The 13,092-nt window shown below is 40.2% G+C and overlaps 2 protein-coding genes across 2 annotated transcripts; both read right to left on the reverse strand.

The window, feature by feature from the left end:
* Positions 1 to 2: 2 nt before the first annotated feature.
* On the reverse strand, positions 3 to 1,308 carry LOC111648023 (immediate early response 3-interacting protein 1). The gene is made up of 3 exons (XM_023397768.2): positions 1,155 to 1,308; positions 564 to 665; positions 3 to 453 (listed from the first exon to the last, which is right to left on the reverse strand). The coding sequence occupies exons 1-3, from the start codon at positions 1,243 to 1,245 to the stop codon at positions 398 to 400; spliced, it is 249 nt and encodes an 82-aa protein (XP_023253536.1). The 5' UTR covers positions 1,246 to 1,308; the 3' UTR covers positions 3 to 397.
* Positions 1,309 to 2,026: 718 nt separating this feature from the next.
* On the reverse strand, positions 2,027 to 12,658 carry LOC111648020 (SMAD family member 2). Its single transcript, XM_023397765.2, has 11 exons — positions 12,497 to 12,658; positions 11,035 to 11,445; positions 9,483 to 9,572; positions 9,057 to 9,250; positions 7,944 to 8,078; positions 7,527 to 7,601; positions 6,621 to 6,674; positions 6,215 to 6,427; positions 5,916 to 6,053; positions 4,907 to 5,051; positions 2,027 to 4,332 (listed from the first exon to the last, which is right to left on the reverse strand). Exons 2-11 carry the CDS (start codon positions 11,268 to 11,270, stop codon positions 4,209 to 4,211), a joined length of 1,404 nt encoding a protein of 467 aa, XP_023253533.1. The 5' UTR covers positions 11,271 to 11,445; positions 12,497 to 12,658; the 3' UTR covers positions 2,027 to 4,208.
* Positions 12,659 to 13,092: the final 434 nt, after the last annotated feature.

Here is a 13,092-nt window from a genome sequence, read left to right on the forward strand (position 1 = left end):
AATTGAAAAGTTAAAAATTCTTTATTGTATGACACCACGTAATACATATTCACAAACATTTTACAGTCGGTCCATCAGTAGTTATAATTGGTGTTTGGGTCTTCACTGATATATTTTTCAGTGCTTATTTAAGTTTTTCCAAAAACAAAACAGTGACGTGTATTTCTATCACTATTCAAATATGTTGATGTTAACCTTTCTAAATATCTGAACTTAATTATTTTGAATTTCTGTGCTGTATAAAGGCCTTAACAAATGTTTCATGTCTTAATGTGGAATATCAAATGACAACATTCATACACAGGCTGACAGGAGACATTCTGTGTGTCAGAGAGATTAAATAGTTCCTGAGTTGATGCAGATGTTCTCCTGACATCTTCTCTCACTTCACTTCACTTCACCCAAACAAAAGCAGCAGCACGATGCACACTGAATTGACGGCGATCAACGGCACTGCAGGGCAAGATAGACAAGCTTGGTATGATAAAGTGTCACTGGACATTTTTTTTAATGTCACTCATCATTAAAAAAATTGTCTGTGTATACCTGCAGTGGACACCTACCTCTCATCACCGTCCTCACAGAGCGGACAAGGTTCATCATCTGCACTCTGACGCCTGGTTCATCTCCAAATCCACCGACACTTTGGTCCACTCCCCAGCCAACTGATATGGATAACACACACACACACACACACACACACACACACACACACACACACACACACACAGACAGACAGACAGACAGACAGACATACAGACAGACACAGACAGACACAGACACACACACAGACACAGACACACACACAGACACACACACACACAATTTGTCGTTATATTTCCCACCTTCTGGGAACTCTGTAATGTCTGATTGTTGTACATTGGTTTTGTCAATAAAGTTGTATGAAACTAACAAATGTTCATTGGACTCATACAGCGGAAAGAGGTTCTCTGTCACACAGTTTTAGCTTTTCATTAGAAGCTGGTACAACAACTTTGATCAACGTCAATCTTCATCGATAAATTCGAAATGTTTCCATTTGTTCTTGCTGTGAAGTTACAAAGTAGTTAGCATTAGCCAGCCCAACGGCTAACCCAATTTCGACTTTCAGATGATACCTAAGGGCGCAAACAGTTCTGACTTCAGCCACTTACTTTTACTGAGAAATCTTTCTTCGTGCAGCACAGCGACAGCATTGACACAGAGAATTGCTGCTTGAATGAGAGAATATAAAGTAAATGCCATGTTGCCTCTACAAGTTCCTAGCTGTGAGATAGCTGACAGTATTTATTTCTGACGTAGCCTACGGTGGCTGAGAAAGGACAAACCTTTGCGCTTCTCATATACACACAATGTAAAAAACGACTAAGTTTCAATGGATATTCCTGCATTCAAAATGTAAAAGTAAGATAAGAAAAAGCAAAGAACATACTGTGTAAACCATAAAGTATCAAAATGTTGCTGAATGTTAAATTTCAGTGTCCTATTACATTATATGACTGGATTATCAATGATTCAGTATCATGCAAATAGCATTTTAATGTTGGTGCTGTCATGGTGGAGTTAATTTAATTAACTCCAACTATAACAGTCAGATGTAGTTAGCAGAATACAATGTAAATGTTTCCCTTCAAAATGCAGTGAACCAAAAGTATAATGCGTACAGAAAATAAAATACAGAGGAACTTCCATTTTGTAGTGAACTACAGTACTTGAACCTGCTGCTAAAGAGTGTAGCTGATGTCAGCCACCATATACCTGTGCTACTCCACAAACTTTAAAACATCAGTTTACTAAAGGATTATAGTGCAAGGTGCAACAAATTAAACCAAGTGAACACATGGTGGCTCTGTAACACAAGACTGTAACAGAAGCACCTTGTTTTCACTTGTGAAATAATGACAGTTCAACAATTTGTGTGGAGACTTAATCTGTGCACCTGCTGCCAATATTTATCTATATTTTCAGTAATAAATATCCCCAATAGCTGCAATCAGGAAAAACACACACATAACAGACTCATGAATCATGAGAATAAAAATCTTTATTAGTGTTTTATGAAGTCTGCATAATATGCCACACGCCTGAGAAGCTTATGGTCAGGAAAAAAAAAAAGAAAAAAAAAAGAAAAAAAAAAAAAGAGAACTGCTCTATCAATACCGCCCTCTACTGGTAAAACAACTGCGACATCTACTGTACTGACTGCTTTGCAAAAAGATTACTGTTAAATACACACATACTGTACTACTGTTATGTATATGTATGTCTGGTCCACGTCAGTTTTTGTAATGTATTTTTTCACATTCATATGTTGCAGGCCAAAGATAAAAACAATGTAACACTGGACCCTAACACATGGTTCAGTTCCCCAAATCCAAACTTCACTAGGTGCACTTAAAGTACAATCACTAGTGCCATAAGGTAAACACATTTACATCAAAAAGAAGGGAGGGGGAAAACATGTTAAACTCGCAACAGCCACGTAATGACAATAATGGCAGAGTTTAAGGTAATAAGTCTTGTTGTACATACTGTATTTTATAGACGGAACAAATACAAAACACACATTAACACAGAATGTCCCAGTGTGCAGGCACATTTGCTCTTCTTTTCCCGTGGAAGAAAACCGCTCTCCTCCCATGTTTCTGTAACATTTTGATAGCCAATTATATCTGGTTGACCTTAACCCGCTTGACTGAGCACCAAAAGGCTACAAGAGGTCACGTGTGTTTTTCAAAAAAAGTGAAGAGATGAATGAGTAAATGGCCATTACAAAGTTTTACATGCCTCTGGAATCATTAAAACCATTACAGGAAAGTAGACTTTGGGTTTCAGGCAAATCTGTTGTTTTGTGTACTTTAAATGCACCAGATTTCTTCGCAAAAACAAAGGATAGAAACAGGCTACACGTCATGTGGGGCAGTGATTCTTTTTTGTTAACCAAGACAAAGAGCTGCTATTTGGAAATGAATTCAAACTGAACCTTTTGGGTAAAATGAAGGAATGATCCATGCCCTCCATGTCACTTTAGAAACAACTGTGGTCTTGAAAATATTACTTCAATAAAAAGTGAACGACAGAAAAATTTAAGTATATTTATATATAAAAATACATGAGAATACAAAAAAGTAGCAAAACAATGGGGATATAGGCTAAAAACTGAATAAATTTATTGATACCTTCAATTTCTCCTGGTGAGACGTTTAATGCTTCACCTTGGAGAGCCCCAGGACTCCCAGTGTCGTGTCAAAAAGAAAAGAAAAAAAAAAAAAAGAAGCTTTTACATAACAGCTGATATTCTCTGGTCCCTGCCCAGTGCACCCTGCAAAGCCTGGCCAACATCTCTCTAGCTTCCACACCAGGCTGCTCAGTGGGGATGATGGGTATAATTATAAAGAAATAAACTACAGCCAGACTGAGTTTGCAGATTGTTTGGGTTGTTTTTGATTTATTTTTTAAACTAACATTCCTATTTGTCCATTAAGAGGTATGTCTTATAAAGACACACGTCAAGAGTTATAAAAACGGCCGTTCTGGCAAAGTCAATTCAATCAAATTTCACAAAACACATTGTGGCGTTTTCCTTCAGAGGAGAACGGCCACCAAGGCCATCGTTTCTTCACCAAGCCTCCTCCCCCTTGACAAAAGATGGGGCCAAGTTTCCCAGAGAAAAGTAAACTTAGGTTCAGAACAATGGTTGGGGTTGGTTGGAACAAAAATCATTTTAGCATTCAAGCTCGTGTTACTTATACAAGCAATCTTCAATACTGAGAAACTATTCACAGATATTTTTGGTATTTCCCCTACTTCCTGGACTAAAAACCAATATACATTTTATTTGTACCACAAATAGATCTAATATTAAGGATTTGGGGAAAAGCAATTTAACAAGGTGCATGACATAGATGGGTAACAAAGTGCCAAATTTTTACTGAAAAGTCTGTATGTGTGTGTGTGTGTGTGTGTGTGTGTGTGTGTGCGGCAGTGTAGGTGCATTTGTTCATTTGTGTGTGTGTGTGTGTGTGTGCATGTGTGTGTGCGTGTAAAGTTTAAAGAGGGATGTGGAACCGGGCCACAAATACTATGAAGTATGTTACAGAAAATTCATTCTGTGGGGGTTTCCATTTTTTCATGAGAGGACTCACAAGTTTAGAATTTCATGATCTTTGTAATGGGCTGTGGTTTTTTTTGGGCGTTTCCTTAGCTGTTTAGGACATACTGGAGCAACGTGCAGACGGGGAACCCATCTGGGTTAGAACCTTGTCCAGCCACTGCAGGGGGCCGTTCAAATGCAGCTCTATCCAGCAAGGAGTGCTTGTGACAGTCTGCCGCCTGGGAAACAAAGGCATACAGTTTAATGGTTGGCACACAGGACCAAATATGCTCTACACTGTGCTTAAACATATGTGCAGTGTGCAACCAGGAAGAGGATGTTGTGGTTTGTAAGTCTCTACTTGAAATCAATTGTGAAGGAAAGGTATGTGAGAATAAATCTTCAATGACAACTCACATACAGCAAGAATCATACCTGGATTTAACTATTTACATCACACGTGACAACATCTTACGGTATCATTAATAAGGACATAGGACACATTCTCAAAAAGAAAAACAAAATGATGCTACTACTGAGGAAGCTAAACTTCTTCACTCCAAGACCATCATGTATAACCAAGTCTGTTGAAGTTGAATTTGTGACGCATCAGTCAGAATCATTTCCTTAACTAAATGTTTCAGCTCAATTTTCCATGTCAGACAGACAAACAGTTATTATACTCTGTTAAAAATAGTCAGAATTAGAAGCAAGTTTTATTCATATTTAAAAATCAGTTTAATTTAAACCTGAATAGATATGGACCCTTTTGCAATGAAAACTGTTAACATATAGTTTGCCGGCACTGCTCACCTGTACTCGGCTCCCCAGCCTTTGACAAAGCTCATGCGGATGGTGCACATCCTGGTGAGCTGGTAGACCGCCTCAAAGCCCTGGTTGACTGACTGAGCCAGCAGGGCTGCAAATTCCTGGTTGTTGAAGATTTTTAGATTACAACCTAAAAGAGATAAACAGGGCAGCAGTTAATGTGGGTTTTCCCAGGGCCTTGACTCACCACACTGACATCTGGCTTTTGGTTGGCACTGATCTGTCTTTGTGCTTCTGGCCAGTTTTCACACAGAATTTTTGAGGTGTGTTCACCCTCACTGGCCTCTACTTGTCCTTAATCTGTAACAGTTGGGTTGCATGAACGTGCTGAATCAGCATCAGAGCCAGCAGGTGATTGGCTGTTCACCCAAGGCAATCCGTGAGATCATTCATTTAGCAGGGTTTTTATTTCCTTTTAACCTTCAAGCAAAACTTTACAACTCTTTTACAATATATATATATATATATATATATATATATACACACACACACACTACATAATTTAAATCAGCATTACAAGCAAATGACAGGAGACTGACAGATCAGTGGTGCAGTAGTGGAGCAGTAATCAGTACAGCAGGAGGTTTGAGATGAATCTATGTATGCTGTGAACATTTTTCTGCCATGGTTCTGTGTCCCTAATGAAGTCCTTTGTAACCAATATGAATCCAAGATGAATAAAAAAATAAATGGGTGAACCACTTTTATCCACCATAAAGGAGGAAGCTACAAACTGTTGAGAGGATGTGGATTATTTCATTAAAAACACACTGTTGATGGTGCTCATCTTTAAAGATCTTATTCATTACGGGTACAGTATGGTGGATCTGCTGGGCACATACAGTATGTTCTTCTTCACCATCACCTTCAGAGCACCATATATTCAGTCCCAGCAATTATCAGCTTTATAATTTTATTTTGTTCAGTGACACCTTACTGCCAATTTCACCTAGTTTCTCTGGTTGCTACACAGGTGACATTTTCAGCATCTTACCGGGAGGAATTTTACACACTGTTGCCGGATGCCAGCCATACCGCTGGTTGCAGTTTGGACTCTGGACAAAGATGGCGCTATCACTCAGGCACTCAGCAAATACTTCCCCTCCAATGTAGTAAAGTCTAACTCCTCTTCCTGTAAAAACAGACAGAACATATTTGCTCATCTAGTACAACAAAGACTTGAAACAACGTGTGTGAATATGTTCGATTATGCCAGTGACAGATTGAAAGCTAACTCAAGACATCGTCCCCAGATGCTACATTACCACGAAGCCAAATGAATCTCTGTCATACCTATGTGCCTCCGGGTCATCTCCACAGTGGCGTTCCTGTTGACATTAGACAGCAGGCCCAGGCAGAAACGCTCAGAGTTTGATGGATCTGTGAATCCGTCCACTGTCAGCGAGGGCTGAGAGGCGTGGAACGTCTCCCCCACACGCTGGTTCAGCTCATAGTAGGCTATAGAGCACCAGAAGGCCGGCTCCGAATAAGTCACCGGCTGCAGGTCTACAGCAGAAGATTGTGTTAGTAGTTTATCCCAACAGTCTCTTATTGATACAACATATGTTGATGGAAAGACTTAGGCACTGTAAACGTCTGTGTAGATAATATAAATTCAATCAGCTGTAAACCTGTGATGTATTTAATAGTATGCTTGTGTGTTCTGTATTGTTTCAGATGGGAGGGATTTGAATCTTACCCATGCTGTGATTGACAGGAGACAGAGTGCTGGGCGAGAGCTCTGCTGGAGAACCTGACAAAGAAAACAGGAAGTCATTGAGTCTGACGGGGTCACAGGAGACCACAACATGGGTGACAGGTGGATCGGATCAAAGACGTGTGATGAAAGTGGAAGTTGTCTTGCAAAGGAATTCCAAAATGATTCTGTAAGACTGATCTGTCTGCATTAGAGTGATGAAGACATGCTGTTTACTGTTACTGTAACAACGGCCTCGTCTGTACATCCTACATCTCGCTTGTTGAGATTATGCAGTGTGAACAATAACTTATTTACAAAAAGAACAAAATGGATGATGTATACAAAAACATTAAGTAGCCTGCTGCTGTTATGGTTATCATTAACAGCACACTGAACATGTGAAAACACTCTGAGGCAGAGACTTAAGCACCGGTTAGGAGGGTTATCACAGGAAAAGTGTTTTCTCTGAACTACAGACAAAAGATGGACCATCCTTCCTAAGTTTCTCTCATACTTTTCCAAAGGAAAGAGAAATGAGGCTACAGAAACTTAATGTTAGGTATGAAATGGATGTTAAGAGTCAAAAACCAAGGAATTCATAGAAATGCAACTTCTCCAGTAAACGTTCTCCAACTATCTGGTATTGCCATGAATCTTGATCCACAACTAGCTTCTTAATGTGATGTAGGTCAGGTCAGTTGTAATTCACTTGTGAAACATACCGTACATAAACACCAGGTCAAAATCAGTATCTGCAGGAAGGCGTTCAGCATAAAGCTTTACAGCGAACTGTTGTGTTGCTGATTGTTTATCGTGCACTTTTTATAAAATACATTTACTTGGACCTGGTCTCGGAGGTGAGGCTGACAGAAAAGGGAAATAGACGGAGGTGCTAGTCGAGAGTACCTGTGTCCATACTTTGATTCATCTGTTGGTCGCTGGCCTCCCCATCCTCACTGATGTAGCCAGGTGGAGGCGTTTCTGTTCAAATGATGAGGAGAAAAAAAGATTTTAGTCGTGATGTTGTCAGAATTTAAAATGACTGATTAACCTATTCAAATCAAAGAAACCTATTTTTACTAATGTCATATTTTCTTTCCTGAACTGATGGATAGTGAAAACACAACTGAACTATATAACAGGATTTAGAGAATCAAGTTTGTTTAATACAATATCAAAAAAAACAATACATACAAACTAGAAACCATGTAATATGGCGCATAGAGAAACCAAAAATGATTTATTTACTCTCAGATTTCAGTTAGTACATTATGTAACCCTTCAGTGAAACATCTCTTCCATCTGATGCTGAGGTAAACTCACCTGGTATATAGTTGTTTGGAGGTTCAATTCCTGCAGGAAAATTTGTGTTCTCAGGTATGGAATGAGTGTAGTCATCCAGAGGTGGCAGCTCTGGCAGGATTTCTGAGTGTCTTGGCACAAGAACAGGAGGCAGCACTACAGTGTTGGGTAAAAGTAACAGAAGAGACTCTTATCAGTTATATGCCATTCCAAAAACTGTTGTCAGTTGTTTTTATGCAAACTAGAATTAATGCCTCATGGTCGTATGCCTTCGCCAAGCAGTCAAGTTGCAGAAAATACAGTCACAATCTCCCCCTCTGTTCCCGAGTTACAGCGTTTAATAATGGCCAGAAGTGTTTTTGGTGTTCAGAACTTTATGATGTCAGAGTGAAGTTGACGTTGACTTATTGGATATAAAATGTCATCATTTCATAATTTTGTCCTGTTGGACATTTATATTCAATTGTGTCATAATTAGTGTATGAATTCTTGAAATATGGCCAAAACTGGTTTTGTGAGGTCTCAGTGACCTTTGACCACCAAATTCTGATCAGTTCATCCTCGAGTCCAAGTGAATGTTTGTATCAGATGTAATTGAAATTCCCTCTAGGCATTCCTGATATATCACACTCACGAGAACGTGAGTTCACCGTGAACTTTGACCTTTGACCACTAAAATCTAATCAGTTCATCCCCGAGTTCAAGTGAACGTTTGTACCAAATTTGAAGAAATTCCCTCAAGGCTTTACTGACGTACGTATAACTCCAAAACATAATGCCTTGGGCTGCAGCTGCTTCTACCCAGAGGCATAAAAGTTTCATTATTGTGGGAAAGACTTTGCAGCAGCATGAAGACAATGATGAAACGCTACAAGTCCCCAGGGAAACTTACTCCCACATTTTGGAAGATGCACTTTTTTGCTGTCTTGGTGAGAGTTAAATGCAAAGATTCATACCACTCTTGTATCTGTCTAGACAAATCGCCAATGTGTTTAAAATGCTGATACTTAACATTCAGTTTAACTTTCCAAGCATCAGTGGGAACCAACAGATTTAAACAATCACGCCACAATCATGCAGTAGACACTGAAATATGAACAGATGTGTATGTTTTAGGTAACAAAGTCCTCTCACCTGGGGTCTCCACCCTCTGATAGTGGTAGGGGTTGATGCAGACCTCGTCCTTCTTGAGGTGGAAGGCATACTCACAGGCCTCAATGGCACGCAGCTCGTGATGGCTGTGAAGGTCCGGCCATCGCCACAAGCGGCAGTAGATAACATGGGGAAGCCCCTTCCTGTGGGAGACCTGCAAGCGGCCATCCAGGGATCTGAGTGAATAGCAAACAAGAGATTGTGGTGAGATGGGTGGAAGATCCACAGGGGAGGGGGGGGTGACACATATTATGGCCAGGTAGGGGAGGGAAACAGAAGTATTGGATTGAGTGGTGACAAGAACGAGAAACAAAGATGTTCTCAATGTCTGTCACATCCAACATTGTAATGACAACTCTCCCACATCAAAGTTGTATGCAACACTACACAATAGTTGAGGATAGTCACCTGGTTTGGTCAGGGTAGCTGTATAGGCCTGATGTATCCCACTGTTCTATCGTATTTGGTGTACTCAGTCCCCATATTTCAGAGCAATTGCTGTGCACAGAGAAAACAACAAAACAAAAACAAAAAACAAATGATAAACATGGGACATGGCTCATTCAGAATATCAGTATGGGTAATGTGAACATTAAAAGGCCTCTTTTATTGGAGTCTTATGGCAAAATAAAGACATCAAATTCATTTTCAGCTGTGGACATGGAGGATGGGAACTTCAAATAAGAGAAGCCTTTTTGACAGAATAAAGGGAAAAAAACAGAACATGGAATCTGCTAACACACACAATGAGTGAGACAAAGGGCATTCTTCAACAGTGTGGCATTGTATCAAACACTGAAAATAACTCAAAACTTTTTTTCACTAGTCATTTATGTCAGAACTTATCTGGAGACATTCAAACAAACACTGAAGACACACAATGGCACAAAAGAGGGGAAAAACAGAGGAGGCAACCTTGAAAGAAAAAATAATTCCATTTTCAGACATTTTCAAAAAGGTCACAAGAAAATGGCCAAAAAATAATAAATTAAAAACATGAAATGAGGACAAATGAGTAGTTGCTTCTGAATAACAGGACAATAACACATTCTACATGTTAAATGCTACAAATACACAACGACATATACTAGACTTAATTACTGGAGTGGGATCTCAACTACAATTCAAAATTGCAATTGTCTTGTTCATGACAGGGCAGGAAACCAACTTTTCTCCACCAGCTGTAGCAGCTTGTAAATCCTACAACTCAACAGCTATTTTTACTATGGGAAACTAGGTGTTCAGAGTATCCAAATGTTGAATGAATAGCTGCCAAAGGGGCAAGCAGGGTACACAAGCTCCCCAATCACAATCAAAATATACCAATGTGAGTATGGCTGGTGGCAATGGCCCAATCTGGCATTAGTTTTTGTTTGTAACCCATCCTCTCTCTCATGTAGACATCCTCTACTACTCCTGTCCTCTAAAAGAAATAATTTCATTCACATCAAGCCAGCCACTGTATCTCTACAAACGTAACAGTGCGGCCTAGAACAATTCTCAGGCGATAACAACCAGCCCACTATCTATAGACATACAAACATCTGACATGGTTCTTGGCGGCACATCAGTAAGGAATGAATCTGTTAACACAGTGTTCCCACTGAACGTGAGTCTGGGCCACCAAGGCTGGCTGGCTGATAAAGACAACATTTTCTCTTGCCCTTCTCATTTCTCTCTCCCCATGAGAGTAATAGAAACTGTCTCACAGTAAGCACACTTGTAAACAAACAGTCATTTGATTAATTTTCTGATTATTTTTAATGGCCAACTTATGTTCTACTATTTTGCATCCCTAATCAATTCCCTAAAAAAGCCAAGATTGCAGTCTGCAGCACATGTTGGTTTTCTTTTAGGCAGAGGTCTCAACTAAGCACACTTGCAGAACACAGGTGTAACAGCAGTAGCTTTTTCTGTGACCCTGATTTGAAGAAGAGTAATCAAGTGTTGGGCAGTATACCTGGGGATGGTGACACACTTGGTGTTGCAGTTTTGTGTGGTGATAGCTTTCTCCAGCTCATCTAGCTGGCCTGTCCTCTTTAACTTCTTCACCAAGCTCTTCACAGCCTTCTCGCACCATTTCTCCTCTTGCCCATTCTGCTCTCCACCACCCGCTCCGCCCTGGCCACTGGTCGACTTCTTCCAGCCCAGCAGCCTCTTCACCACAGGAGGGGTGAATGGCAAGATGGAGGACATCTTAGCTGGACAAGCTGGGAGTCTCCAGAGGACTCAACACAAGCTCTCACACACACAGACAGAGGGGACCTGGAGCTACAGTTTGGGCCCTTGCTCTGACGGGGCCCCTCTAGAGACCAGTGAGTCACAGGGTGGAAGCCAGTGCTAGCAGGGGATACTCAAAAGAGATGCACACCTTGGGAAAAAGTCACACACAATGTACATCGTTACAAACAAAACATGGAACAGAAAAATATCCACATCTAGCTGATCAAAACAATAAAAGGCAAACGTTAATCAAGGCAACTTCGAATAGTGCATTGAATAGTAAGGCTGTCTTGGCAGTGTGAACGTAACACCAGTGCATCTTGTGTGAAGTTATGCATTTGTTGAACAAGTTGAACAAACACAAACGTCCACTTGATGTTAGCTTGTCACAAACACTGCTCGACATCTAAGCTAGCTAACTTGCAAACTTACAAAGTTAACACACGGGGTGTGCCTCACACTGTCGCATCCTGTGCACGCGAGCAATCACGACCAGCTATTAATGAAGATAATGAACAGCACGGCGAACGCTATCAAATGAATGTGAACAAGGGGAGTATTTTGTGACAGCACCCCCACCACCCCCCCAGTGCTAACAGCAACTGCCTTGGGAAGGCCGGCAGCTAGCTACCTGGTGGGGGGGCCTGCTTGACTCAAATCACAACAATAAGTTCACCTGCATTAGCTTGCTGAGTGTTTAACAGCAAAATGCTCAAATATTCTAAGCTAAACGCTTAAAGTGAAAAACTGTAGTCAACCTAACTAAGTAGATCGGAGGGACTTCATGGAGAAGTCCTCGTCTAGCTAGGTCAGCTAACGTTAGCCTAACAAGCTAGCTGCCAGCTTGTTATCAAAAATCCTTTTGTTGTGATCCACGAAAAAACCTCCTGTGCGCAACAGTCAAGTCGCGATACTTTGCTACCTAACGTCAGCTTGTCAAATAAATTCAAGCTATAATTAATCTAATCACATAAATTGTCACAATATGATTTTAACCGTTGTAATGTTTTATTTCAACGTAGCGGTTTGATGTTTGTGACTTTTACTAAAATATAGGCACCAAAATGAGTTAGCATCTTGGACGAACTCTTCCAAACTGAGCCCTGGCTCCCGCTGGCTAACGGAGCTAACGAACATCTCTCACACAAATCAACATGCTTCAAAGTCGAGAAAGCAGCTTAAAGCATTACAATAGTTACCCCAGTTTTAAAGTCCAAAGATCCGCTTTTTGAGAAAAATATGCGCACAGCCCTCTAAACGCCTTGTTAACAAAAAAACGCCTGAACTGTATTGTACTGCAACTAATTTTGACAAGGCTTATAGGCTCCTCTCAAGTTGCTACCAGTGCTACTGAAGCTAGTTAGCTAGGTTAGGTAGACCGGAAAACACAACAAACCTGATGACTACGTACGAGCGCTTAATCCCGCCTATTCAAAATCTGATTGGAGGATTATGAAAGGACCTCTGAATACTGGCGCATGTCCTTGACAAGCCTTATTGTTTATTTGACAGCATGGCTTTATATCTGTCATTCGGAGAGGTTTGGAGGTAAAGGCAATTTTGCTCTGCATTTTTACAGGACATTAACTCACTATTTGGATTTTTTTGCATAGTAGATTAGCAGAAAAAACAAAACAAACAATAACAAAACAAAAAACAAACAAACAGTCAATCAATTAACTATATCATTTTATTCATATTTCAGGAAATCCAGTAGGAGTTTTCATAAATTTACCTGCATTTATGTATGACATAAAAACAACTAGGCCTACAGCTGCTCAGGTTAATATATATA

This window comes from Seriola lalandi, unplaced genomic scaffold (genome assembly GCF_002814215.2).
Source record: "Seriola lalandi dorsalis isolate HSWRI2012SDOR001 ecotype SW California unplaced genomic scaffold, Sedor1 jcf7180002054883, whole genome shotgun sequence".
NCBI lineage: Eukaryota > Metazoa > Chordata > Actinopteri > Carangiformes > Carangidae > Seriola > Seriola lalandi.

Excerpts from the sequence above, each read along its gene's own strand:
- LOC111648023 (XM_023397768.2), bottom strand. The coding sequence starts at position 1,245 with ATGGCATTTACTTTATATTCTCTCATTCAAGCAGCAATTCTCTGTGTC. Across the intron at positions 666-1,154 it reads AGAAAGATTTCTCAGTAAAA|TTGGCTGGGGAGTGGACCAA; the intron begins GTAAGTGGCTGA and ends TATCCATATCAG. Across the intron at positions 454-563 it reads TGTGAGGACGGTGATGAGAG|TGCCGTTGATCGCCGTCAAT; the intron begins GTAGGTGTCCAC and ends CTTGCCCTGCAG.
- LOC111648020 (XM_023397765.2), bottom strand. The coding sequence starts at position 11,270 with ATGTCCTCCATCTTGCCATTCACCCCTCCTGTGGTGAAGAGGCTGCTG. Across the intron at positions 9,251-9,482 it reads AGCTACCCTGACCAAACCAG|ATCCCTGGATGGCCGCTTGC; the intron begins GTGACTATCCTC and ends CTATTCACTCAG. Across the intron at positions 6,675-7,526 it reads GAATCAAAGTATGGACACAG|GTTCTCCAGCAGAGCTCTCG; the intron begins GTACTCTCGACT and ends TTTCTTTGTCAG.